General features: G+C 42.7%; 1 protein-coding gene across 1 annotated transcript in view; it reads left to right on the forward strand.

Moving 5' to 3' along the window:
• LRP1 (LDL receptor related protein 1) overlaps window positions 1-27,198 on the forward strand; it is a 475,004-nt gene that overhangs the window by 91,020 nt on the left and 356,786 nt on the right. Inside the window, 1 exon segment of the mRNA XM_077483570.1 lies at window positions 6,103-6,225. Coding sequence (XP_077339696.1) covers window positions 6,103-6,225 — 123 coding nt within the window.

The following is a 27,198-nucleotide window of genomic DNA, read 5'->3' on the forward strand; positions in this document are numbered from 1 at the left end:
TACGGGTTGGTTTCTTAGTAAGAGCCTGGAAGGGCTAAAGTACCCAAGAGAATCCGGTCTCGTGGATATCACCAAGCTGGCTGAAAGATCCAGGTATCCCACGAGTGTTCTTCAAGTTTAGTTTTCCTACGTGTTCTACAACAATGTCTGTGGCAGAGACTTGTTCCTGAGTTAAGCACCTTGTTGGCTGCTAGGCCTTGTGAGAAAGTGACTTTTCAACTTGAGTGAACATCCAGTTGCGAATGGCTATTCATGGATGCAGTCAAAGTCATGCCTCACGGGGCTACCCTGGTCCTGGAACCAGAACAGACCACACGGGTCTCACGAACAACTCCCAGAAACCTAAACACGTGACCCACACCTGTTTAAGTACCCCCTCCCAGACTCCTCAGCGGGCCCCTGCACTCCTGCTGATTGGCTCCGAGAGGGCCGATACCCAAACATCCAACCAGACTTGGTTCTGGCCTGTCATGCGCACCTCACTATTCACATGACCAGGCAGAACTTTTAAACATAGCCTGGCCAGACTGATGTTGGGCCTACCTACAATAATTAACCCTCAGAACCTTTATTGTCCTGAGGCCAAAAACTAAATTTACAATGCGTATGACATTTGATCCCAAATGTCATTCGCTACAGTTCATTTTCTACGTTTTGTGCAACTAAAATCCATTCAAGTGGATCTGTTGTCAGTCTCTTGAGTTACTGGGCCATCTACCACGAGACACCCCTAGACGTGAAGTGAGGAGAAAAGAAGGTAACGGTAAGCCCAAATCTAACCAGCTGCTCCTTCGGGGGTTAGTGCTACATGTATTAATAATGGGAGCAAGAGGAGGTATTCAATGCATACAATACACTTCAGCTTTAACTGTAATATCCGTTTTGGGTTTATTAACTCTTTATTAAGAGGCCAATTTTTGCTAAAACTTTGTGTTCTTAGGCCGCCGCCTGCTTTTTCAGTAAATTAGTGAATTTAAAATAAAGCAGTTTAATATTATGCATGTCTCTGAATGGATGAGTGATGGGTTTGTGGTAAGTGACTCCGTGAATGTTTGCAGTCTCTTGTTTCCTAACAGAGAATCATAGTGTCTGTGAGAGCGGCATGCTAATGTAAGAGAAGGAACAAATACGCTTTAGTTTGAATTCAGGTCAATGTTCATTATGTTGGACTATCTCTTGCAGGGTAATGGACAAGCTGTGCTCATTTCCCATAAACTGTGTCAGTGACAGATCTGTGTTTTAACGAGTGAAAGTAGTAGTAGGTCATTTGTAAATGCATAAAAATGAAACTACAGTAAGTGCTGCAAGATTGATCAAGTGTAGACTCTTACCTCAAGGCCTATTACCTGACAGTTTGGTAGTTTTAGATCCTGTACACTGGTTGCTGTCTATGGTATAGAAATTATTTCTACCTCCTCATCACTACTGACTTATCTATTGGATAGATGGTGTTATCCACATTTATGAACAGTCATTGTACTTGGCAGCAGTGGTTTATAAGCCATCCTTGTATACCTTTTGTGGTTGTACTCTGCATCAGTGGTTTATATGCAGTCATGATACCACTGTTGTCATTGTACCCTTCATCATTGGTTAAGAAAATAGGGGTCTTCAAAATGTTCTCAAATATTTTCAAAGCCCCATTCATACTTGCGCATTACTGTAATTTGGCTTTACTGCACGTTGCCACAACACGTGGCACTCTGTATAGTGCACTCTGGAACACTCCAAAACACAGTACAGTGTGCGCTGACAGTTCCACACAGCAGCACAACAACATACATGCCATGGGTTGCGGTGTGCTACATTTAAACAAAGAAAAAATGTACATTACTTTATTTTACATGGGTATCGCAGCGCAAAGAAAGGGGTGTGAAAGAGGCCTGAAAACCAGTCTTGCATCTACAGCTAGCATGAGGGCCAATTCATTGATCTACGTTTTGTGTAACTGTAAAGCGCAGATCAACGGAAGGACAGCTGAAAAAAAACATAATTTCCAATGTGTGCTATTCAAGCTATAACGTTGCACATGCATATCAATGGACATCAAAATGTATGTCAACGGACAACAGTATTAAAACTTGACTAAAATAGATGGAAATGTACATACATTTTCCCTAATTTTAGCAGAAGTCGGTGTGAATTGGTCCTTAAAGAGGAAGTAAACTCTCCCACTCTGATGCTTCTTTTCATTTAGTCCATTATAATAAGCAATTATCAAACTATAGCCACTGTAATCCAGGCCAAATCACATATTACTTACTGTTTAAAGAAACTTAAAAAAACTTGTTTCCAGGGGTTAGGCAGCGCCATCTATTTCCGCCGTTACATTGAGCTCTTCCTGTATTGTTAACCAAGCCTCCTTCTCAATCCAACATTTCTATGGCAACCCTGCTTCCCTGTTCATAGCTGACTTGTTTTATTTTATTATTGTTATTATTATACAGGATTTATACAGCGCCGACAGTTTACGCAGCGCTTTACAACATTTTATTTCATAGTATTTACTTGTGCCGATTATCTAGTGTTTGCCTTTGTCAGTCATATCAGCTGATACGACTGCAGTAATGCTGTCTGATGGACTGGTTTACACTGCATGTGATGTCACATGGTCACATGGGGTGTAGGAGGAAGCTCTGAATGATTCTGCAGTCTCCTGGGATTTCAGTGTTGTGTGCCGTAGGAGGTCCTGATAATGGATAAAGTACAGTGTGCCGTAAATCAGGGGAGATCTGGGCATGCCCAGTGACGTAATTCTAAAGAACAAAAAGGATTACAACAATACTAACAATACTAAGCAAGTAAGGAAATATCTACAATCTACAAATATCTACAAGCAGTGTTCATTAGGGTTTTTTATGCTGATTTACATGGGACAAAGTTGTGGGGGAGAGTTTATAACCACTTTAAAGGGTACTATTGGATGGTAATCTCTAGCATTATTGTACTTTTTCAGTATCGCATACATCTCAAGTCTCCTGTGAAGTGTGGCGTAGAACAGCTGTGAACACCGATCACCTTTATAACGGTTTTTAGCTGACAGACACTTCTTCTCTCCCTCCTGTGGCAACTAAAAAGCTATACAGGAAGATTGGTGATCACAGCTGTCCCTCTTGCTGCACCGATCATTCCCAGCTGTTCTGTGTGCTCCTTCCCTAGCCCCCTCCATGTCCTCCTCCACATCCCCTGTTCTCTTCTGCCGCTCCTGTCCTTCTCCTCCGCCACCCCCCCCTTGTCCAACCGGCTCTCCTCCCCTCCTCTTCTGCCGGCTGCAGGGGGTGGGAACTGTCAGGAATAGGATACGGTGAGCGAGATCGAGCCTGTGTCCTGTGATAACTGAGCAGAGTAAACTGTGTTTACACTGCTCAGTTTATGAATGAATAGGAACCTCTGTCTCCTGTTCATTCATCTATAGTGCTGAGAGTCTGTGTGTCCTCAGTCCCTTTGTCTCAAAGGGGAGATATCAGGGTTCTGTTTAGACCCCTGACATCTCACCAAAGGCTCCCCCAAACAAATAAAAATAAATATTGTAAACAAAAAAAATAAACTACTGACACCACTCTCCCCTGCCCTACCAACACTGTTTACTGCCCCAAACCCCTCCCCCCAAAAAGCATTGTGAAAAGCAATTAAAAACCAAATTAAATTGTAAAAAAAAAAAAGTTATAAATAAAAAAAACTGACACCATCCACTGCCACAGGCACGAAGGTTGTAGGCACGAAGTGCCACCTCCCTGAAATTGTTTTTTGCAGGTTGGGATGTCTCAAAGCTTTTCCTGTGGGGTTAATACAGTATATATTTTTTCTTAGGCTACTGAGTGCGTCATGTTACACTTGATAGCCTGTTGCTGGTGGGACCATGCATCTGCTTGTACTGCATTGCTTCTTCTCTGGCTATAATGCTGAAGACTTTCTCTCTTACCAGCAAGGAAGCAGCAACAGAGTAAATAGAAAGATCCCCTAACATGAAGATCACTTACCCCCTGGTACAGCGGGACTTTTAAGGCAGACCTAAATATGAGTCAAAAATATATTACAAATTTATTCACAAAAATGATACACAAAATTGTTTTACAGAACAGTATAAAAATCCATACATATATCAATGCGTGTAATCATACATATAAATATATAGTCTGCACAATATCAAAGGTTTCATATATGGTTTTATAATGTGAACTCCAAAACGCCAGCAACAGAGTAACCTCGTTGGTTCAGCCAACTAGGAAGCCATAATGCAGAAACATGAGTATTCTCTGCTCTTGGTGATCCTGTCCCTGGCAAGTTGCTTCCATTTTCTGTATCACTAGTCAGACATGGCTCTAAAACTACGCTATAATGTTGTTCTATCCTAATTATAACCTCTAAGCCCTTGTACACACGGTCGGAGATTCCGACAACCAAATCCGTCGGCTTTTGTCCGACGGATCTTGTCCAAAACTGTTGCATACACACGGTCGCACAAAGTTGTTGGAAAATCCGATCTTTCAGAACGTGATGACGTAATTTCGTTATGATGGGACTACGTTCAGGCTAGTAGCCAATAGCTTTGATGTAGGAATTTGATCTGAGCATGCGTGGCACTTTGTCCGATCGGAATTTTCTACACATGATCGGAGTATGTCCGATCGGAGCAGTTTGACGGAAAATATTTCCAGCAAGTTGGAAAATTTGGTCCGACGGATATTCCGACGTAAACAGTCCGATGCATACCACACACAGTCGGAATATCCGACAAAACGGTCCGATAGGACACATTCCGATGGAATCTCCGACCGTGTGTACAAGGGCTAAGAGATCCTGAGTTGGACATTATTTGAAAATCTTTATCTCTAACTCTTTATCACTATGTGCTGTTATGTATCATGGGTCCCGCTGGGCTGTCTCGGACAGGGAGGGGACGAACGCCACTGGATTATACAGAGCGGGAATCTCCCACTTGGCTGTCGGACGAAGTCCTGCCTCCAATGAAAGCCAGCACACTGGTCATATCTATCATACTATCATATGAGGCGTTACTTCGTCTGAGGACAGCAGTCATGCGGAGTAAACAGGAGATCCCTGCTCTGCATAATCTTTCTCCTCTCCTTGCTCACTATGCACTGATCACAGGTAAGGCTGGGCTGGTGGGCACTGAACAGAATGGGCACTCTTCAAATGTTCTTTAAAATGCATGGTTTTCCCTTTTATGCACAAGAAAATAATGACGTTATGTGGTTGGGCTGGTATAATAATGCTATGGGGCTGGTATGAAATGATTTTCAGAAATAACGTACATATCATACAATCATTCCATAAACACATACCGCATACATAGCTTATGCTTATAAAATAGATTACCAATTGGTAATTTAAAAAAAACAAAAAATAAAAGTCCCTGGATTTCATTTTTAAAAATGTGGTCACCTTACTCTACGCAGGCTGTGCTGTCTTTTGCCTGAGCTCAGGGTTTATAACTGAAACACTATCTTGGCTGATAGAGGAGGTCTATCAATTAACAAAGCCATAGTTTCCTTTCGTGTCATTCTTGGTGCACTTTTACTTGACAGAGTTTGTGTCTGTTATAAACATTGGGCTCCAGCAGGAGATCGGCCTTACAGCCTGACGCCTCTGTTCTGACAGGGCAAAAATTCTAATAAAAAATCAAGACCTCTCTGAAAGGCAGGTAACGCTAAGGTAACAACTTGCTATAAATGCCAGTTGGGGAGTGGTATTATTAAACAGGAAGAAAAAATGTGCAACGTGTAGGCATGTATAATGTAACATACTGGGGTTGATTTACTAAAGGGAAATCCACTCTGACCTACAAATGCACTTGTAAGTGGAGTCGCTGTAGATCTGAGGGGAAGCACTGCTGCTTTTATCATCCAATCATGTGCAAGCAAAAATGCTGTTTTTTTTTTCTCCCTGCATGTCCCCCTCAGATCTACAGCAACTGCACTTGTAGTGCAAAGTGGAATTGCCTTTCGTAACTAATCAGGAATTCTGCTAAAATTAAACTTCCTATAATGTATATCCATAGCCTTTTTTTTTTTTTTGCTCTTTTATTATAAAGCCTGAATGCACACCAATAGTAATGAATGATCTATTTTTGCATTTTAGCTCCAAAAACGTGTAGCCCTAAACATTTTGCCTGCAAGGACCAGGTAACCTGCATATCGAAAGGTTGGAGGTGCGATGGTGAAAAGGATTGCCCAGATGCTTCTGATGAAGCTCCTGAAATATGTAAGTCCAGTTATGGATTGATTAAAAATAATTATGTATTGCATGCATGCATGTGTATATGTGTGTGTGTGTGTGTATGTATATGTATGTGTATGTATGTATGTGTATGTATGTGTGTGTGTGTGTATATGTATATATATATATATATATATATATATATATGTGTATATATAATATAATTATTAGCGCTCCTGTCAGTCCATTTTTGTGATTTACTAATTTATGGTTAGTTTGAACCCCTTGGGGAGTGTAAATCGTACAGTGTGGGTCTGGGTGTAGGTGCACATTAACAATATCTACTAGGGCCACCATCCTTCTTCAGAACTGTATTCACTAAATGTTGTACGTCTATCCCTTATATGATAAAACATATAAATGCCGGTCATGTTTTAAATGGACTGACAGGAGCGTTGCTATAGTATTGGATTTGTACAGTGTTTCAGGACTGGATTCTTTGCTAATTTTACAATGTTTTTAATATAAATATTTATATAAAATATCTGATTTAGCCCTTTTGTACACAATCTAAAGCGTTGGATACACTTTTTTGACAGCGTAAAACTACATGGGTTTGGATGTCTGTGCATTTACTGAAGGAAGTATGGTGGAACAGTCTGTATGGGTTCTATATATTTTGAGACTCATCTCTGAGCTCCCACCTGTACTTCTACAAAGATCTTGCTTGCTGTTAAACCACTCAAGGGTCACCTCCAGCATCAGCTGCCTCTGGTGCAGTGTGTGAACCCCTTTTTGGCATCTAGAATGAACGTGACCAGGTAGCATAAGACCGCCAACATGATGGCTTAAGCAGCATTGCTTTGCAGACCAAGCAAGTGGACTGGGCTAAAGAAGTGGCTGCAATTGAAGGAACAGTGGCTGCAATTGATGGCACAGTGGCTGCAATTTGCAATTGATGGGCACAGTGAGGCTGCAATTCATGTTTTTTTTTTTTTTGTTTTCAGAATTTTTCTGTTTGTTTGCGCCCCCCAAGAATTTTGAGCACCAGCTGCCACTGCCTACTGGAGGTCCTCACTGCACTTAATAAATGCGGGACCTCGCTTGACATACTTAAAGCAAACTTGGGGATTGTTTAGGAGCAATTCATTTTTTTTTTTTTTTTTTAATACTTGAATGCACTTCAACACTAAAATGGAAGATGAGTGTATTGAGGATAAAGTCACACTGGTGTAGGGATGATAAAATATTATCATAACAAACCTAGTCTAAGTTATGCTATTTGAAATGGTTTAATGGTTTAATAATGTGCACATTGTAGGCCTACCTGAGTTCAGAGTGCTCAAGCTCCATAGACTTTTTTTTTTTTTTTTTTTTTTTTTATCCTTTTATTTAAGGTATACGGATTGAACAATAAGGTATGGCATTACATACGGTAACTAATGACATCCAGAAAAATACATTAATATCATCATATAAAATAGGCAGAGGATATCAGCGAGAAAACCAGCAAAGTTCCCTTACAGCCATATGAAAAAACTGTCAACTGTGGGTTATTCGACCCTTCCTAACTAATGACAACACAAAGCAACTTATTCACTCCTTGATTATTTCCCGCCTTGACTACTACAACTCTCTCCTTAATGGCCTACCCTTAAGCAGGCTATCCCCCCTTCAGTCTATTATGAATTCTGCTGCTAGACTAATACACCTCACTAACCAATCCATGACTGCTGCTCCTCTCTGCCAATAACTTCACTGGCTTCACCTACCTCACCGTGTAAATTTCAAAATGGTAACCATAACATACAAGGCCATTCACAACATCGCCCCCATCTACATAACCAACCTCATCTGCAGACGTCCCCTCTACTCCTCCCAGGACCTCCTGCTTTCTAGCTCCCTTGTTACCTCCTCCCATGCTCACCTTCAAGACTTCTCCAGAGCCTCTCCCATCCTCTGGAACATCCTGCCCCAGTATGTCTGATCAGCCCTTACCCTGTTCACCTTTAGGAGATTCCTGAAAACTAATTTATTCAGGGAAGCCTATCCCACACCAGCCTAACAACTGTCCCGAGCCGCCCCCAACAAAACATTCGCTGCAGCTATTACCTTTTTGTACCACCCCCTCCCTTTAGAATGTAAGCTCTACGAACAGGGCCCTCCTGTACCTTTTGTAGTGAACTGTACTGTAATTGTGTTGTCCCCCCTATACATTGTAAAGCACTGTGTAAACTGTTGGCGCTATATAAATCTTGAATAATAATAATACAAGAAATATAGCCTGTTTTTAAACCTGTACTGTGGTGGGAACCTCAAATTATAAAATAAAATAGTTTTATGGGTCATACACATATCTGTAAGAAAAAGACAGAGGGTGAAACGAATGCGACCCTGACTAGCAGGTACCGAGTCATTGTGAGGTAGGGAGCATCACCTATATATCTTAAACTGTGCCAGATACGGCTCTCTTCCCCGGTTTTGTAGGGGCGGCACCTATTGATCATTGCATACCAGTAGATTTTTTCTGGATAATATAGAAAAATGGGCAACACCTTAGATGTCAGGAAGGGATAGAAAAGAAGGGAAATGGGATCAGAAGGGGTGGGGGGAAGAAGGGCAATTAAAGGGACAGAAAGAGGGGAGTAAGAGAGAAGGGAGGATAGAGAGTTTTGGGGGGGGGGGGTGAGGAGTAAGAGGGAAGGGAGGGTGGAGTGTTTTGATGGGGTCAACGGCTCCAGGTTCTCATGAAGAAAATTGCTCAAGTGTATGCCCCATAGTCGTTGGAGAACTGGAACAGATCCCAGCGTGTATTGTGCTCCTCCCCTCTTTCCCCAAGGGCCCATGCGTCCCATCTTCTGTATGTTGTTCACCCTGGCAAACCACTGTGATACCAAGGGTGGAGACTGTTGCTTCCACTTTCTGGGGACACAGGCCCTTGCTGCATTCAAAGGTGTTTCATTAAAGATTTGTGATAACCACAGGTTATAGGGGTCAAGTTCAAGAGTACAGCTGCCAGATTATCATGAAGGGAGATAGCCGTAAGCTTGCAGATGATCTGCAGGATCCGTTGCCAAAAAGGTGCCGTCATCGGACACTCCCAGAGGATGTGAAGTAGTGTGCCAGTCTGGGTACTACACTTCCAGCACAAAGAGCTATGTCCTGGGAATATTGACGCTAGCACTGATGGGGTCTTGTACCAGCACGTCAGGATCTTGAATGTGATCTCCTGATATATTCTGCAAAGGGATGCACACATAAAAGGATACGATTCTTTTGATCTTCCGTGAACATAACGTTAAGGTCTCTCTCCAATTTCCTCAGATACGGGGAATCATGTTGAGATGTGGCTGCTAGTAGAATATTATAAGAACAGGGTAGAGATTTCTGTATGGGCCCATCTCCCAGGCATTGATCCTCAAACAGCGTGGGTTGTCTACAAAAGCAGCCATGATCTTGGAGGGATCGAAGAAAATGTGATAGTTGTGAGATCTTCCACTTGCCCAAAATGTAGGAATTAAGGGTGGGGTATGAGCTTGAGGGGTCAATCCACTCAGAGGACCCAAGAAAGGAAGAGGCTCTAACCAATCTCCTTTCTGGCTGAAGCTGGAAATCCCTGTCAGAGATACCTGATATAAACTCGTGGTCACCCATAATAGACATTAATGGAGCGGGAAAACTGGCCATCTCTGCTATCCTGTAGTATCTGTGGAGCTCGTGCAAGGTGGGTTTGATTAATGGGTGTGGAGAGGAAAATCTTGAGTAACTGATCCCACACCAGGGCAGGCCCGCCAGGGGGTCAGCACTGTATCCTGCTCCAAGGACATCCATAATTTATGAGTTGGGTGTCTGCACCAATCTACTAATCTATTCATGTGGACAGCTGCACAATATAGAGCTGGGTTGGGGAGGCCAACTCCTCCTCTGAGCTTTGGTCTCTGTAAAAGGGATTTCCTGAGCTGTGAAGATTTGCCCTGCCAGACGTAGTTAATAAAAATTGTTCGGAGTTTACAAACAAAACTCTGCAGTATCCTATTTGGTAATGCTTGTAAGAGGTAAGCAGCTTTGGCACAATGTTCATCTTTAAAACATTGAATCTACCAAACCAAGAAATCACCATGTTCTTCCACCTGTCTAAGTCTGTAGAAAAAGTGTTCAGAAGGGGCTGGAAGTTGAGTTGGTAAATGAGGTGACGGTTGGAGGGTATCTTAGTGCCTAGGTATTGGATAGCTTGAGGAGCCCATCAGAAGGGAAAGTTGCCACTAAGGAGATTGAGAGAGTTTGCAGTAAGAGAAATGTTAAGGGCTTCCAACTTTTGCAAATTGATTTTAAAATCTGACAGGGCACTATAAGCTCGTATTGCTGATAAGAGGACCGTAGAGAGATATGCGGTTCTGAGATGTAGAACAGTAGATCGTCCGCATAAGCAGAAATTTTATGGTGGTATGTGCTGGTGTCGAATTCTCTAATGTCAGGGTTGAGCCTAATGTGTTGCAACAGGGGTTCCAAAGAAAGTATGAAGAGGAGTGGGGAAAGCAGGCACCCTTGTTTTGTGCCATTACTAAATGGAAGCTACTCCATTTATTTATCTTGATCTTTGCTGTAGGGGTTGAGTAGATGGCAGAAATCCAAGATAGGATGGTTGTTGGCATCAATTCACCCTGTCGAATGCTTTTTTGGCATCTGTAGATAACAGAATGAATGGTGAATTAAGATGTTTGGCCCTTGCTATGACATCGTCCTGATCGTGTTGTCCAGTGCTTCTCAGCTGCAGATAAACCCAACCTGATCCAAGGGGATTATACACTGGAGAATTGACCCGTCTCTCTGCCAGATTTTTAGTGAACAGCTTAAGGTCACAATTAAGAAAGGAGATGGGCCTATAGCTGGCGCAGAGGAGCGGGACCTTCCCGGGCTTGGGGGGGTTACAGTGATGTTTGCCTGTAAAAGGTCTGTTGGCATGTTGTGGTTGTCTAGAATTGCATGAAAGTCGGTAACAAAATGGGTTTCTAGCTGTGTTTGGAAGTTTTTGTAATAAGAAATTGAAAAACCATCAGGGCCAGGCGCTTTCCCCTCATTAGTTCATCCTTGGATATAGGTTATGAGAGCAACTCCACTTCCTCTGCACTAAGAGAGGGCAGGTTTGCAGCTCCAAGGTAGGCATCTATTGCCTTCATCCTATCTGGGGGTTAGTCCATAGGAGTGTTGGGGTGCAGGTTGTAAAGTGCCTCGTAGAAAGCATGGAAGGACTCTATCTCCAGGTACTTATGGATTTTGGTACCTGTGGGGATTGGACAATGCTGGAATGTGTGACAAGTTACGTTGGGTTTGAATGGCGTTTGCTAAAGATCTGCTGCATTTGTGTCCATATTCATATAGGGCTCTGCGTGCCTTCAATAGCTTGTTTTTGGCTTGAAATAAGGAGTGTTCCTTAATTTGTTCTTGTAGTTTGGTTACTTCTGCCTCCTAGGTCCTTATCTGGGTGCGTTTTTTATGTTGCCTTTCGCAGTTGTAGAGTTTGGAGAGCAGTCCGGACAGTGCTTTCGCTCTCTCAACCTTGAATCTGTGACCATGTTTAATAAACATTCCTCTAATATAGCACTTATGTGCAGACCATATAGAAAGAGGCTTTGTTACTCTCGAAAAAGAGGTCTAACTCTCGTAGAATATCTGCTTTAATTTCCGGTTCCTGTAGAGGGATTCATTTAATCGCCAAGTGGCTGATCTAGGAGTCTGGTATTGTGAGACTTTTTCCAGTGAGATTGGAGCGTGGCAATTGGCTGACAACTTCTGTCCATCTTCACTCCCTAGCTATTTAAATCGTTCATGTGCAGCACATGATTGCTGCACAGCTTAGGTGGTTATTTCATCTGCATGAATTTTTTGAGGAACAATACCAAAGGTAAGACAACCCGTTTATTTGTCTGCCTTGTATATACGCTTGATTTGTGAACCATTTCTTTGTAGATTTTGCTGTATGTTTGGGATCATTGTCTTGTTGGAAGATAAATCTCCGTCCCAGTTTCAGGTCTTTTGCAGACTCCAACAGGTTTTCATCCAGAATGGTCCTGTATTTGGCTGCATCCATCTTCCCCTCAATTTGAACCATTTTCCCTGTCCCTGCTGAAGAAAAGAAGGCCCAAACCATGATGCTGCCACCACCATGTTTGACAGTGGGGATGGTGTGTTGAGGATGATGAGTTGTGTTGCTTTTACGCCAAACGTATCGTTTTGCATTGTGGGCAAAAAGTTTGATTTTGGTTTCATCTGACCAGAGCACCCTCTTCCACATGTTTGGTGTGTCTCCCAGGTGGCTTGTGGCAAACTTTAGACGAGACTTTTTATGGATATCTTTGAGAAATGGCTTTCTTCTTGCCACTCTTCCATAAAGGCCAGATTTGTGCAGTGTACGACTGATTGTTGTCCTATGGACAGACTCTCCCACCTCAGCTGTAGTTCTCTGCAGTTCATCCAGAGTGATCATGGGCCTCTTGACTGCATCTCTGATCAGTCTTCTCCTTGTCTGAGCTGAAAGTTTAGAGGGACGGCCAGGTCTTGGTAGATTTGCAGTGGTCTGATACTCCTTCCATTTCAAAATGATCGCTTGCACAGTGCTCCTTGGGATGTTTAAAGCTTGGGAAATCTTTTTGTATCCAAATCCGGCTTTAAACTTCTCCACAACAGTATTACGGACCTGCCTGGTGTGTTCCTTGGTCTTCATGATTCTCTCTGCGCTTTCAACAGAACCCTGAGACTATCACAGAGCAGGTGCATTTATACAGTGACTTGATTACACACAGGTGGATTCTATTTATCACCATCAGTCATTTAGGACAACAATACAATGTATATGTGTGTGTGTGTGTGTGTGTATATATATATATATATATATATATATATATATATATATATATATATATATATATATATATATATATATATAAAATCATTTTTTATTTATTTTTTGCTAGATCTGTGCTCTTCATGCACGCTTCCCCCTTTTTTCTTGGTGGTTCCCGCAAGCTCTGCAGGAGTGGAAATTGTTCCGGCTTCCTATACAGATCCATTTAACACTAGACTCTTGATATACTTCAGTTGGTAGTATGATCCTAGTGATTAGGGCAGTATCTTATCTGCCCCTACCCCATGATCGTTATACAGCCTAGTGGATTTTTAGACCATCCTTTTGCAATGACACTATGTATCATCTCTTTTTTTTTAATTTTATTTTTAAAAAGGAACATGTGATTTGTGAGTATTTGTATCAATATTACATGTATCTGCCTTTCTGAAAACAATTGTTACTTGTTATATTACGGTTTAAGAATTCCTGTTTATTCATGCATATATACTTCTCTTGATATAAATATATCAGCAAGCTCTTCTCCAACCCCTGAAGAAGGAAGTAGGCATGCTACAAAAAGGAAAAAATCTTTTTTGTGGTTTTCGAAACATGTAGGGTTTTTTTTCTGCAATATTTACATTGTATTAATACTTTTGACTTAAAGTCAATTTATGCATTGTATACTGCAGTATTGAGCAAACTGTATTTCTATATTGATATCTCAGTTCCACTTTATGTTTTTAGATGTCCATATTGTTCTACATTAAATAAATGTATACACATTTATACTTTTTGTATTTTTTTTGATTATCCTGTTTATGGTCTCTTGCCCATACTATCCCTTGGGGCATCCTCCTATTTCCAAATATTTTTCTGGGATGTGGCGAGGACCTTCAGGATTAGCCTCTAGATAGTTTCTTCATTATCATTGCTCACTCTTAACTCGAGTTCAGGTTCGCTGGAATAGGGCAGAGGAGCCTGTCGAATAATCTTTGCAGGGATCATTGGTGAGGTTAAGGTCTCCCCCTAACACAAGAGTACCCTCTACAAAAGAAGCCAAGGTGGATAGACATGTCTTAAACACTGGAAGCTGCTCCACATTTGGAAGATGCAAGTTAGCCAGGGTGAACCTCTGCAACTGGCGTTTACCCTTTACAAAGAGGTATCTACCCTCTTGATCAGTATGGAGGTCTAAGAGCTGCCAGGGTACAGTTTTGGCCAGGAGGATACACGTGCCTTCTTGATTTAGATGAGAGCTACGCACTATGGTATGCTGTTGGGGAATGCTGTATAGTTTCTGAATCCTATCAGCTCGATAATGTGTTTCTTGCAAGAATGCAACTCGAGGGTCTTTGCCCCATAGTTCAGCAAGACAACTGGATCGCTGAGGCCCCTTACTGGGGGGGGTTGGAGTAAGGGATGAAAAAGGAAGAGAAGGGGAGAGGAGGAACAGTAAAAGAGGGTAAGAAGAATATAGGAAGTTAGAGGTGAGAAAAGAGGTGTGGCCGAAATGGGCAAAACTGTGTCTCCAGATAAAGGGCTATTGCCAAAAAGGGCAGCCAAGGCCTAGTGGTGGATGAGGTAGGGCAGTTCAGAGGTTGAGCCCCCAGGCCGCAGGAACTCCCCAAACAGCCCTGTGCCAAAAGCGGCTCTAAAAGTAGCAGTTCTAATGAAAAAAAAATTGAACTGCTCTTACGCATAATAGATTAAAAATTCAACACCTCATTGTTGAACAAAACCAGAAATCGTTAGATTGAGAGACCGCTTGATCCCCAATAGATGAAGCCCGACGAGAGCAAGCTGCGGCTCCCTTGCTTGACCCCTCAGAAGTGCTAGCTGTATATAGTTGCATGTTTAAGCCTATGCAATTAAGCGCTATATATGCCCAAACAGGGGACGTCTGTAGAGAATAATGCCCCCCCTGCAAAATTAAACCAAGGCAATTTAGGGGTGAACAAGATCAGGGAGTGTGTGTGCTGCTGCACCAGTCGACTAAGCCCGCTACAGTGGAGCTTTGGGGTGAAGAAAAAAAGGGGGGTAAACCCCCCTGAGAATAACCTAGGACTAAGTGCAGCAGAACACACATCCCCGATTGAGCATTCTCAACATCATATTGTGAGGTGTGTGTGTGTGTGTATGTATGTATGTATATATGTGTATATATATATGTGTGTGTGTGTGTGTGTGTATGTATATATATGTATATGTATATGTGTGTATATATATATATATATATATATATATATATATATATATATATATATATATATATATATATATATATATATATATATATATATATATATATATATATATATATATATATATATATATAAAAACAAACAAAATCCCTCAAATACTTATACATATGAGGTGGAGGGGCACACAGGGATTTGGCACCAAAGGGGCACCTTTATGGCCTAAATATACTAGTAAAGGTACATGCTCCCAAAAACTCCTCAGGAGCCCCCCTCCAACCCCACAAGCTATTCATGAATCCTAGTGAGAGAGAGCGTAATGATATGATTGCTCTATTACTTAACCCCTAGCAGGTCAAATCTGCATGTCGTGCGGGAAAAGTGGGTAGAGGACCCCCCCCCCCAGGGAATGCCCTAGGTCAGGGATATGCAAATAGCGGACCTCCAGCTGTTGCAGAAGTACAAATCCCATGAGGCATAGCAAGACTCTGACAGCCACAAGCATGACACACAGAGGCAGAGGCATGATGGGATTTGTAGTTTTGCAACAGCTGGAGGTCTGCTAATTGCATATCCCTGCCCTAGGTGGTTCTCCAACCCCTGTCTGTTCTGAAAGTCCAGCTGGGCTCTCCCACCCCGGGTGTTGACCCCAATGTGGATCAGACAAGGAAGTCCATACAGTACCCCCTCCCATCAAGTAATTCAACCCAGTGCCTAAGACTCTGAAAATTTTCCCCAGGGGTTGATCATAGCTAGGGGACCTAGGACCCAAGAAGTGTTTCCAAAGAGAGTCTCCTGCTCTAGGAGTTCTCAGCAAGTGAAGTATCCGGTACCGGTTAAGGTACTGCATGACATCTACATGTAGGGGGTCTCTGGACCCTGGACAGTGCGTTAACAAGGATGCAGTTCTTACGTTAGAGAATTAAGGCTCGTTATCCTGAGGAACTGGTGGTCTTTTGCGTTGAAACCGGTGGTTTTACCAGGGCCGCTGGGGTCTGCCAGTTAGATTCACAGCGGGATTGCTATTGCTCGGTGGTAGGACAAATGCAAGCCAATTGGGGAGAGACACAGGGGGCATCTCTAGAGATCTGAAGAATACTGGAAGATCCGAGGGGTGCCGAAGAGTGTACGATCTGCCCCCCTTCCGTGCAATCAGATGGAAAGGATGGCCCCACTTGTAGGTGATCCACAGTTCGCCAAACTTCTCAAGTAAGGGCTTCATACAATGGCACATCTGAAGGGTCCTCCGGGATACATCTGGTAGAAGGATCTGTGCACCATCAAAGTTCAAGTGCCTCTTGTGCCATGCCCATTGAAGTATGTCTTCCTTAACGGAGTAATTGTTCAGGCAGTAGAGGACCTCTCTGGGTCTGTCTTCAGCGCGACCCCTGGATCCTTAGGTCCTGTGGACCCTGTCAGTGGTGGTCTCAGAGGGGCGCTCCAAGCAGTTGTTAAATATGGCAGATAGTTACCTTGAGGTCTGCCTGTCAAGTGGCTTCAGGCAGACCACAAATTCTAATGTTGCATCTGCGATTGGGATTTTCTAGGTCATCTAATAGCAGATGTAGCTGTGCAACTTGGTCTGACACCTCATTATGTGTACTGTATAAACTCGAAATTCCTTGGTGGAGGGCGGCAGCATCAGTTTCTAGTGTGGACACATCAGCTACTTCCTGTTTAAATTCTGAGAGCTCCCCTCGAAGTGCTGCCTCCACTCGGGAGGCTAGTGAATCGAAATCCTCTCTAATGGGTAATTTTTGCAGGAGGGCTCCCAATGACTGTTCATTTAAAGGTGGAGAAGGGCAGAGAGGACTCCCATGATGGCAAGGCTATGGTAACAGGGCTTACTGCGGCTTGCATGTGCGGTGTTAAAATCAATGGCACACTGGATTCTGAGGCCTGGTACTGGGAGTTCTGTGTGTATAGTGGAGCCCTGAGTCCGCCCACTGTATGTAGCAGTGAGCCGCCGAGCTCCCCCAGGGCTGCCAAGTGATGTGAGGGATAGTGAGCGGGCCAGGCAAGGAGAAAGATCACTAGATGGTGAGAAGGGTGGCATGTCATTGCCATGATCATACCTCGCGCCCCCTCTTCCAGCTGCAGGCAAGCTGGGCTACGTCCTCGTGGCAGATGTCGGCGCCATCTTGGCTGGGTCCGGGATGGAAGCAGACGGCTGTACCAGGACCAGGTATCGTTCCATGCAGGCAGCGGCAGCTTAGGGACTGTGGTACCACTTCCATGACTTTCTGGGCAGGGTGGAGAGTCTATGATGGGAGGGGTAATTCTGTTCGAAAGAGCTGCTAAGGAGCAGCTTACCAGGAGTTCAGGGAAGACACGTCTTCACGCTTTCCATGCTGAGACCACGCCTCCCCCAAGCTCCATAGACTTTATGGGAAATTGGATCCTGCAAGTATTTGGTTTTGAACCCATCGCCCCACTTTTTGTGGTTGGAAGTACGCATAGAATAATCGGGCCTCTCTCCCGTGATCACCCCCCCAAGACCTATCCTTGCAAGGCTCCTAAATTGCAAAGATAGCTAATACTAATTAAATGGGGGCAAACAATCTCATTATTTCCTGAACTTTTTTTTGCTGAAGTCCACAGGCAAGGGGCCAAATTCTGTGATCTCAAGAAAATACTTCAATCTTTAAAGCTTCTGTATGTAATTCTATTTCCAGCCAGACAGTGCATTACCGCTGGTGGAGAATCTCATTTTTTCCATTCCCCTGGAAGGCCAATGACTGGCTTGACAGAAATGAGATTCATCCGACCACCATGCAAATGTTTCATTTACTCCTTTCCTTCTCCTGTAAAGGGTATACTACAAGGAGATTACATTTTGTTCTAAAACAGATGCTTATCCTATTATTTGGTATCTTTGGTAACATGCACCCAAAATACTGCTTTGCATTGACGCTCAGAAACTTTTTTGGAGATTATAAATTAAAGTGGAGGGCTACCTTTTTTTGTTTTTTTTGTTTTGTTTAACTTACCAGAATTGCCTGTTGCTAGGCACATCATCCTAATCTGCCTCTTCCTCCTCCGCGGAGATCTTCTGTCTTCTCTCCTCCGTGCGGCGTCTTCTGGGTAATGGATCGCGCTGTGTTCTGGGAACTGTGTGTCCCAGAACACAGCGTGCCCCATTCACAAAGCACTGCGCGACTCGCGCATGCGCAGTAGGAAACGGGCAGTGAAGCTGCAAGGCTCCACTGCCTGTTTCCCTTAGCCAAAATGGCGGCGCCGGGACCCGAGACCAAGGGACAGGTCAGCCTCGGGCAACCAACATCGCGGGCGCCCTGGACAGGTAAGTGTGCTTATTAAAAGTCAGCAGCTACAGTGTTTGCAGCTGCTGACTTTTAAATTTTTTTTTTTTTTTTTTTTAAACTGGCTCTCCTCTTTAAGTTGTGTTGCTCTTTTACACTGTCAAATACTGTTTACCAAACTAGAATTTTCTGCTTTAGTTCCCCAGAAATCGGATAAACCCTGTGTTCTTCGCCTTAACCACTTCCAGACCGCCCACCATGGTTTTACATCGCTACATAAATACCGTTGTTAAGGCAGCATATAATGTCCATAACCCCGGTATTTTCTTCAATGGCGGGTGGTCCACTTTGAGATAAGTGGTCCCTGCAGCGGATTTGCCACAAGATCACTTTTATCGTTGGTGGGAGAGGTGCCCAGCCCCTCTCCAACCAATTGTCACTTCCGTCCAGCAGCCTTAAAGGGACAATTTTTTTTTTTCTTATTGCTTTTAAGTTTAAATATGAGATCTGAGGGCTTTTTGACCCCAGATCTCACATTAAAGAGGTCCTGTCATGCTTTTTTCTAGTAAAAGGGATGTTTACATTCCTTGTAATAGGACTAAAAGATCCAATTTTAATTTCTTTTTTTTTTTTTTTAAAGGGACAGTGTAAATAAAAAGTAAAATAAATAAGAAAGAATTTAAAGCACCCCGTCAAATATCCTTGTATGCTGATGACTTTCTCCTGTTTTTAACGGATGTCTTCTCTTCCCCCCAGCAGCCCTACAGATAATGACTTTGGATCATATTCTGGAGTCAAGGTCAACTGGGACAAATCCCTGATCTATCCCTTACATGCTGCACGTTTTAGGCCGGCCATGCAGACCCCGCTGATATGGGTTGACCGCTTTAATAATCGAGGGATACGCCTGGGTGGACCAGTCTACTCGTACTTTGACCTGATCCTGCTCCCCCTGCTGACCTAGTTTTCGCGGCAGTGTTCAGGCTGGAATGAATGAATGAGGGGGGTCGTGCTGCGCTGTTCTCATTAAATACAAAAATAGGTTGCTAAAGGTAGTAGTATAAATTAAATCAATCATAAACATAAACGTGCAAAAAATTACTAATAGCTGATACAGCCAGATATTAGTGATATCAAAGTGCAAAGTGCCCCAGATAAGTGACTAAAAACACTGGGATATATATACTTGGTGTATGGTAGTGCAAATGAGCCAATCGGTGCAAATAAACAAATGGCTTGTGCAAAATTGCAAACAAACAAATACAAATGATCAACGTGCAAAAAAATGCAGGAATGTGCAAAATCGTCAATATAAATATATCTCTGTGCAAATTGCAAAACACCTTTGCAAAAATGCATATATCTTGTACAAAAATGACCAAAAACTGTACAAAAAAAAAAAAAAAAATACAAATAATCTGTGCAGAAAATACAGTGAAAAGTCCAGTAGTGCCAGCTCCAGTACACTAAAGTTGATCCAAACAAATCCACAGTGTGCCCGATATAATCAGATTGTGAATGAAAGTCTATTAGAATCTTTTCTTAGCGTAGCTAAACATTCCAATGTGTAAAGTGGAGTGCTGGAGGAATAAGTATCTCCTCTTCGTGTAAAAAACACACAAATGAGAAGTGCCCCCCCCCCCGAGACATGCTCCCCTCATGTGCCCCTCTGGGACAACCCCAGCCTCCCTCACCTGCATAGCATACCTGACCCTCAAGTATGGACCTCTAGAGGGGTGGTGATGTTGAAACACCTGGTGACTGAGGGTATGCGAAGTACTGTTCCAGAGCTTAAGATGGCTTATAACCTCCCCAATTGGATGTTTCAGGTACTTGCAGGTGAGGCACGCCTTTCAACACCAGTTTCCTGGTGGAGTCACGCTCGAGTCAGAGACAGTATAGAATGCCTTCTGTCCTCAAGTTCTGCATGCTCCCCTGTCCTCACTGTACTTCCACCTCGTGATAACTCCGTCCTCTAAACTGACCAAGGTCTTTTTGAAGTGGCAACAAAATGTTCCTTTCATAAGTGAGGAGGACTGGGAGGGCTGTGTCTCTTCCTATGTCACAAATTTTTTCTCTGCACGAGGTCGCTTTATTTAATTTAAATTTCTGCATAAAGCTTACTATATGCCTCAGAGACTACCTGCTATTTACCCTGATAGGTCCTCATCATGTCACCACTGTGGGAACATGGAGGCTTCTTTTCTACATGAGATTTGAGCATGCTCCCTTTTGCAGGAGTTTGGGGAAAAGGCCCTTGCAGATAATAATCAGGCTACAGGAACTACCCTTGCACTAACCCCTGAGGTCACATTGCTGATAATAATCACAGACCCCACTGTGCAGAAATATACCAAACTATTCACACTTTGTAAACCTTTTATATCAGAAAACGAATTCTCAATTGGCTATTTGGACATTTTCACTTAAGGGTGTACTTTTGTTGCCAGCAGCTTAGACATTAATGGCGGCATGTTGAGTTATGTTGAGTTATTTTAGGGGGACAAAAAATGTACACTGTTATACAAGCTGTACACTCACTACTTTGCATTGTAGCAAAGTGTAATTTCTTCAGTGTTGTCACATGAAAAGATACAATAAAATATTGTATATTCGCGCATTTCTGTGCATTTGCAGTGCAACAAAAATGCAGCTTACTGTGCTTTTTTGCACTGCAATAGTGTGAACTACGCCCATAGGATAACCTGAATTTTAGACAGTCTATGCAGTTGGAGTGGTGTCAAATGCATCTTGCTTCATCTGGTTTCATCTGTGAATGGACCCTTAAAGCGGGGTTCCACCCTAAAGTGGAACTTCCGCTGATTGGAACCCTCCCCCCCTCCGGTGTCACTATTGGCACCTTTCAGGGGGGAGGGGGGTGGAGATACCTGTCAAAGACAGGTATTTACACCCACTTCCGGGCATAGACTCCCATGGGAGTCTACGCCATTTCCTGTCCTGCCGCGCTGTCTGCTGGGACACACACGGGTCTCGGAGACAGCGCAGACAATTCCTATTGCGCTGCGCGACTCGCGCATGCGCAGTAGGGAACCGGGAAGTGAAGCCGATTCGCTTCACTTCCTGATTTCCCTCACCTAGAATGGTGGCGGCAGCAGCCGAGAGCCGAGCGATCGATTGGCCTTGGCTGCCGGCATCGCTGGACCCCGGGACAGGTGAGTGTCCATTTATTTAAAAGTCAGCAGCTGTAGTATTTATAGCTGCTGGCTTTTTACAATTTTTTTTGTAGGTGGAATCCCTCTTTAAGCACATATTCTGTTTGTTGACATTTTATATTACTTTACGTCTTTTTGAAGGCCTACTATGGGCTGTGTAATATCGGACCTGTCACCCACCTGCTCTGCTCTGATCAGCAGGGGATCAGCTCATAGATCCTTTTGTTGATTGTAATGGAAGGCACCCATGTAAAAGGGCCCCTACTTTTGATGATAATGGTAATGATGGATAATGATAATGGAAAAATAGAAAATTAATATCCCTAATGGAGGAACAGAGAGGGAATCTAACCCCTCTCCACGCTATCCAAAAAAATAGAAAAATGCCTTTAGTTATATTTTAATGAACAATTTGACAAGGGAATACCCTTTTGGATACTTTATATATTTTGGAATTTGGAGCTCCACACTTTACCATTTGGAAGTGATAACTAATTTTGGTTGCTCTTAGTACAAGCCCAAAATATGTCCCTTTTTTAATTCTCACACTTTTTTTTTTTTTTTTTAATGCCTTTATCGGGGTGTTTTGCAAAGCCAACTGGGGAGTTTTACAATTATGCCTAATTTACCACTTAACAAATTCCTCCACTGTACTATGAAATTCCCTGGCATCTGGGCATTTTCACCACATGAGAAAGGTCTAACCACAGAAACACAAGGGAGAAATGTTGGGTTTGAACTTATGGCCTATAGGAGTGAAGTACCATCTTGTAAGAACTTTATTATGAGGTGTCTTTGACTTGAGAACATCTGGATCCTGATTTTGGTTCTCATAAATCTTCTGTTCCGAGCTCCAAGTAAATTTTATTAACTTTGGCCTGCTATTGAATATTTAATTTCTTAACTGTTAGACTTGTACTTATAGGTGCTGGGCACAAGTGGGTGTGTTGAGCTGAATAGCTTAAATCCCACAAGGTCTCAGTGAAGTGTTTCTTACATTTTACTCTCCATAGTGTTAAAATGTTGCTTTTAGTGTCCAATAGCTATGATGTTTTTTTTCCGGTGCTCTCTCCATAGAGCTATTCTGTATATCCAGTGAACAAATTTGTAGCATTTGAAGCATTTCAGTCATCATGCTTTAGCTAAAGTACTTATGACTGTAGGGGAAAGGAAGTAAAAATGAGTCCTTTCAAAGTGCAGTAACCCTCCAAGTCATCATTTGATCAATAATGTTTCAGTTTACTATGATCATGTTAATAAAAAGATAAATTCGATTTTTCTTTCCCTTAAGTACAGAGATAAGGAGACTGCTGAGTGTATTTGCAGGAACATCTGGAACAGGGATGCTCAACTTGTGGCCCGTGGAGCCCTCTGATGTGGACCGCAACCTCCTGCTCTGGGGTGGCAGGTTGGCAAACCCAGATTGTGGATTGCCGACCTACCATCCCAGGATCAGTGTTGTGGATGGAGCCGTTGGCAGAGGAAGAAAGCAGCTGTGGTGGGAGCAGATTCTTCCTCTATAGCACCGGCTCCTGTCCCATGCAAAGTGATACCAAATGCACTCCGCCTGGGACAGCAACCTTTTCTACAGCCAGGGATTCCTGCAGATGCAGAAAGTGAAGGATTGTCAGTTTATGAAAATCACAGTTTGGGCACCAATGGGCATAACATCCGTTTTTCAGAGTTTGGGCATATATGAGCAATAGTTTTGCAGTGGTTATTAGGCTGCTTTCACACTGATCTGCAAGTGCAGCACAATGCACCTATGGCTTTTGTGCGCGTTACCTGCACTGAGCCACAGGCTTCCATTATATCCTGCAGGTTTGGTAGACTTCCTTATAGGGGAGTCAGGACAGTAAGGGTACATTTATATTTGCAGTTTGGGGTGAGGTAGGAAACTATAGTTCATTGAGGTCTACGACCAGTTACCAAACCAATTAAGTGGCCCTCACTCGTCAGAAGGTTGAGCACCACGAGCTAGAACTCAATGCCTGTTGCTTATACCTGCAGTTGCTCCGTTACTGGCAGGGGCACGTTAAGCAATGTAGCTTTGTCTAAAACCAACCTCAATCTATAATTTAACAGTGAGCCAGAATTTTGAGCTGAATTCGAACCTGAAAAAGACCAAAAGACACATAGGACTCCTGTGCAATTCGCATCGGAGCCAATGTGGAGATGTGTGAACTGGCTCCATTGAGAGCCGATCACGATCTCCTGCTATGCGAATTGGGTGCGGGAAGACCCGCGTCTAATACTCAATAGTCTGAACCCAGTCTGGAGGAGCAGCAGCACACTGGTGAAGTCATCTTTCTGTTTCCTGGTCCTGTAAATATTTTTAAAGTGTGGCTCCAAACATTGCCCCTTTTCTCCAAGTCTGATTGCAGCTTTGTGATTGCCTGATGTCCACTTCTTATGCTTTTTTGTATGTAAAAATACATTTTGGATTATTATATATTTGAAATGTCTTTTTATATGTAGATTTGATATATTTTGAAATGGTAATGCTAATTATGTTGATCTTGCAGAAATTCCTTTCTACAACATAAACATTTAAGGCTTTGGAATATTTTACTACAAGTCCACTATGGGGCATAAAGGACTGTGTGATTTGTTTAATGAAACGCAATAAGCTTAAATGTGTATAGGGTCATTCATTATTAATATCCCCTTCTACTCCTGCCCTGACAAAAAGTCCATCATTAAGATGGTCTTTTGGTGACTGTACCCACCGTACAAACATTCATAGCCCAGTCTTCACAGGCTCCATCTGACAGTGTCTTATTCATGTTGGTACAAGTAATCAAGGGGGCATAGCCCATGACCGGGAATTGAGCACAAAGCCGCTGTGTGCTACGTGTAGGCAGGCATGCAGACTGAGAACTGCTTGTTATGTCAAAAATAAATACACGAGACAACAAACAAACACATCAGCTTCGTGTACAGTGATGGCAAAAACATAGCTTGCTTCTTAGTGGGAGAAGTGAAACATCTATGCCTAACACTGCAGTTTATGTTTAGCTGCTTTCTTAGATGTGAAATAAAAAATAAAAATTTTTTTTTTTTAATTCTTTTCTTTTTCTTCATTTTTTTTGGAACAGCCTAAGTGTGCTCAAGGTTTCGAGCCAGTTAATTGGAAGATATAGTCCTTATCAACAGAAATAGTGCAGTTTAATCCAAGGATAGGGAGGGCATCCATAATTTGTGCGCTGAGGCAGAATAACCTTTCTATTTACTTACCTCTTCCCCAGTTAAGTGATGCACATACACTCTGCCATTCAATTAGTGTAAAAGAAAACATTCATCGGGTCAGGCCACCTTCATCCATTGCACCGTAGTCCAGTTCTGATGCTGGACACGGGTGAGCTTGGGCAACCTGATCAGTCTGCGGCTCTGCAGCCCCATACACAACAAATTGGGATGCCCAATTTTGCCCTACTTTTAGCACATCAACTTCGGGGACAACATGTTTATTTCCTGCTTAACATATCCCATTGACTTTCAGATGCCATTGTAAAGAGATAATCAATGTTATCATCTAAACCTGTTAGTGGTCATACAGTATAGATGATCGGCATATCTCTTATTGCCCACAGATCCTGGCACTCACCACTTTATAAACCATGTATGAATACGGTGGTGGTGGGTTGTGTGTGTGTGTGTGTGTGTGTGTGTGTGTATGTATATCAGGACTGGTAAGAGTTTGGCTTAAAGTGTTACTAGACCCACAGCAGTAAAATCAGTCTGTATAGGCAGCAAAGCATGCTTGTTATACTCTGTGGAGCCTAAGGGGTTAATCCTCTGCATTGTGTATAAAGGCTGTATGATCCTGTCTCTCTGATCCTCCTCTTGTCCACTGACTCCAATCCAATTCCCGATAGAACAGAGCATTAGGGGACAAGCTAAATATGCTCAGTTTTGGTGTGTATTGCTAAGAGTTTTTTCTTTTTCTTGGGAGAGTGCATGTGATCAGCACAGGGCCAATCACTTTCTAAAGGGTTAGGGGTCCTGCAGCCTCATAGGTCAATCAGGGGAAAATGAAAACTCCTCCTACAAGCTTTTAACCTGACAATGATACAAGTCACAAGACTGTTGTAACTGCTGATGAGAAAAGGTATTTAGCAGTTTGTATTTACTAAAATGATTGCATTTCCATGTTCTGTTTACTGTGGGAGACCAGATATAGTGAATGCCGGGTCCTGGGTTTAGTAAAACTTTTTAAAGTGGTTGTTAACCCAAAAGTATAAAGAACCACCAGCCTCTTTATTATAGGCAGGCATAGCACACTGTATATGTCTTTTATAAAAAAGAGGCATGTAAACAACTTTTTAGAGTCCTTTTTAGGACGGTCACGTGACCCGTGGCCTCTGTACAGTTCTGATACATGGCTACTGCAGGAGGGGCTGAGATCTCCCTTTGATGTCGGCCAGGGAGGTCACATGGCCACTCAGCCCCTCCTGCAGTAACCCTGGAGACCGACCGGGAGTCACGTGATAGGCCTGAAGATCTTAAAAGGTATTTACATGCATTGTTTGTATAAAAAATGTATACAGTGTGCTATGCCTGCCTTTAACAGAGGGGCTGGCAGTGACCATTTATATATATTTTAATCTCCTACTAATAGCAGAAATGGGGGGGATGGTCGGTGATAGAGACATAGAACACAGAGCTGACGGGGAGGGAGGGGGTAAGGGGGTCAGGAGAGATGCGGATGACGAAGGGAAGTAAACTGACCACGGTGCCCAGGGCTCAGCAGCCCTGATTATCGCGGTCAGCGCAGAGAGGGGGACATAGGAAGTAGCAGGGTCAAACAGGTTTTTTGCAGTTTGAGAGGGGCAGATCACACAGCACAAGCACTGTAAGGGGAACAGGATCTCTATTTTTTGGAGTTAACAAACACTTTATGTATAATGATAGTAGTACATATTCATACAAGGTAGAAACTATTACATCTAGCAATGCTTTCTATTTTGGAGATGGTACCCTTGATTAAATTGAATTCTTACACTCACAAAAATTAGCATTTTATATCAAATGCACTTCAGTGGTGGTCTGTGGATTAGCATGATGTATTATTTAGTCTTCAATGTTCAATGCAACATCTGATTATTCTTAAAGATTTTTTTAATGAGAGAGTACATTGTGGTCACTCATATTAGGAAGTCACACCTAAGTTGTAATTAGCTTTACTTCACTATATGCAAGTTTTTGTTTTTTTTAAGTTACTAGGATGTTGTGTGATATAGAAGTATACTGTAAGATGCTTGAGGACAGTAGGATAGAAAGTGAACAGCGGGCAAGAATTACAGTCCGGTTCAATCAACAGGGTTTGCGTGAACAGATCCTCTGTTAGATCAGATCAGAACAGAATGGATGTCACTTTTGTGATATCAGAGTCCTTCAGTTTTTTTTGCTGTAGGATATTTTGAAACCATATTAATTTCATGCATCCATTTACATTCAATTACCTCTGCTCCTCCACGTTAAGGCCCAAAAATAATGGAAAAGAATGCTGACTTTTTTACGTTCTTACTTTTTTTTTATTA

The sequence above is a fragment of the Lithobates pipiens genome, unplaced genomic scaffold, assembly GCF_037356315.1.
Source record: "Lithobates pipiens isolate NorthernLeopardFrog02 unplaced genomic scaffold, aLitPip1_a1.2 Scaffold_16, whole genome shotgun sequence".
Lineage (NCBI taxonomy): Eukaryota > Metazoa > Chordata > Amphibia > Anura > Ranidae > Lithobates > Lithobates pipiens.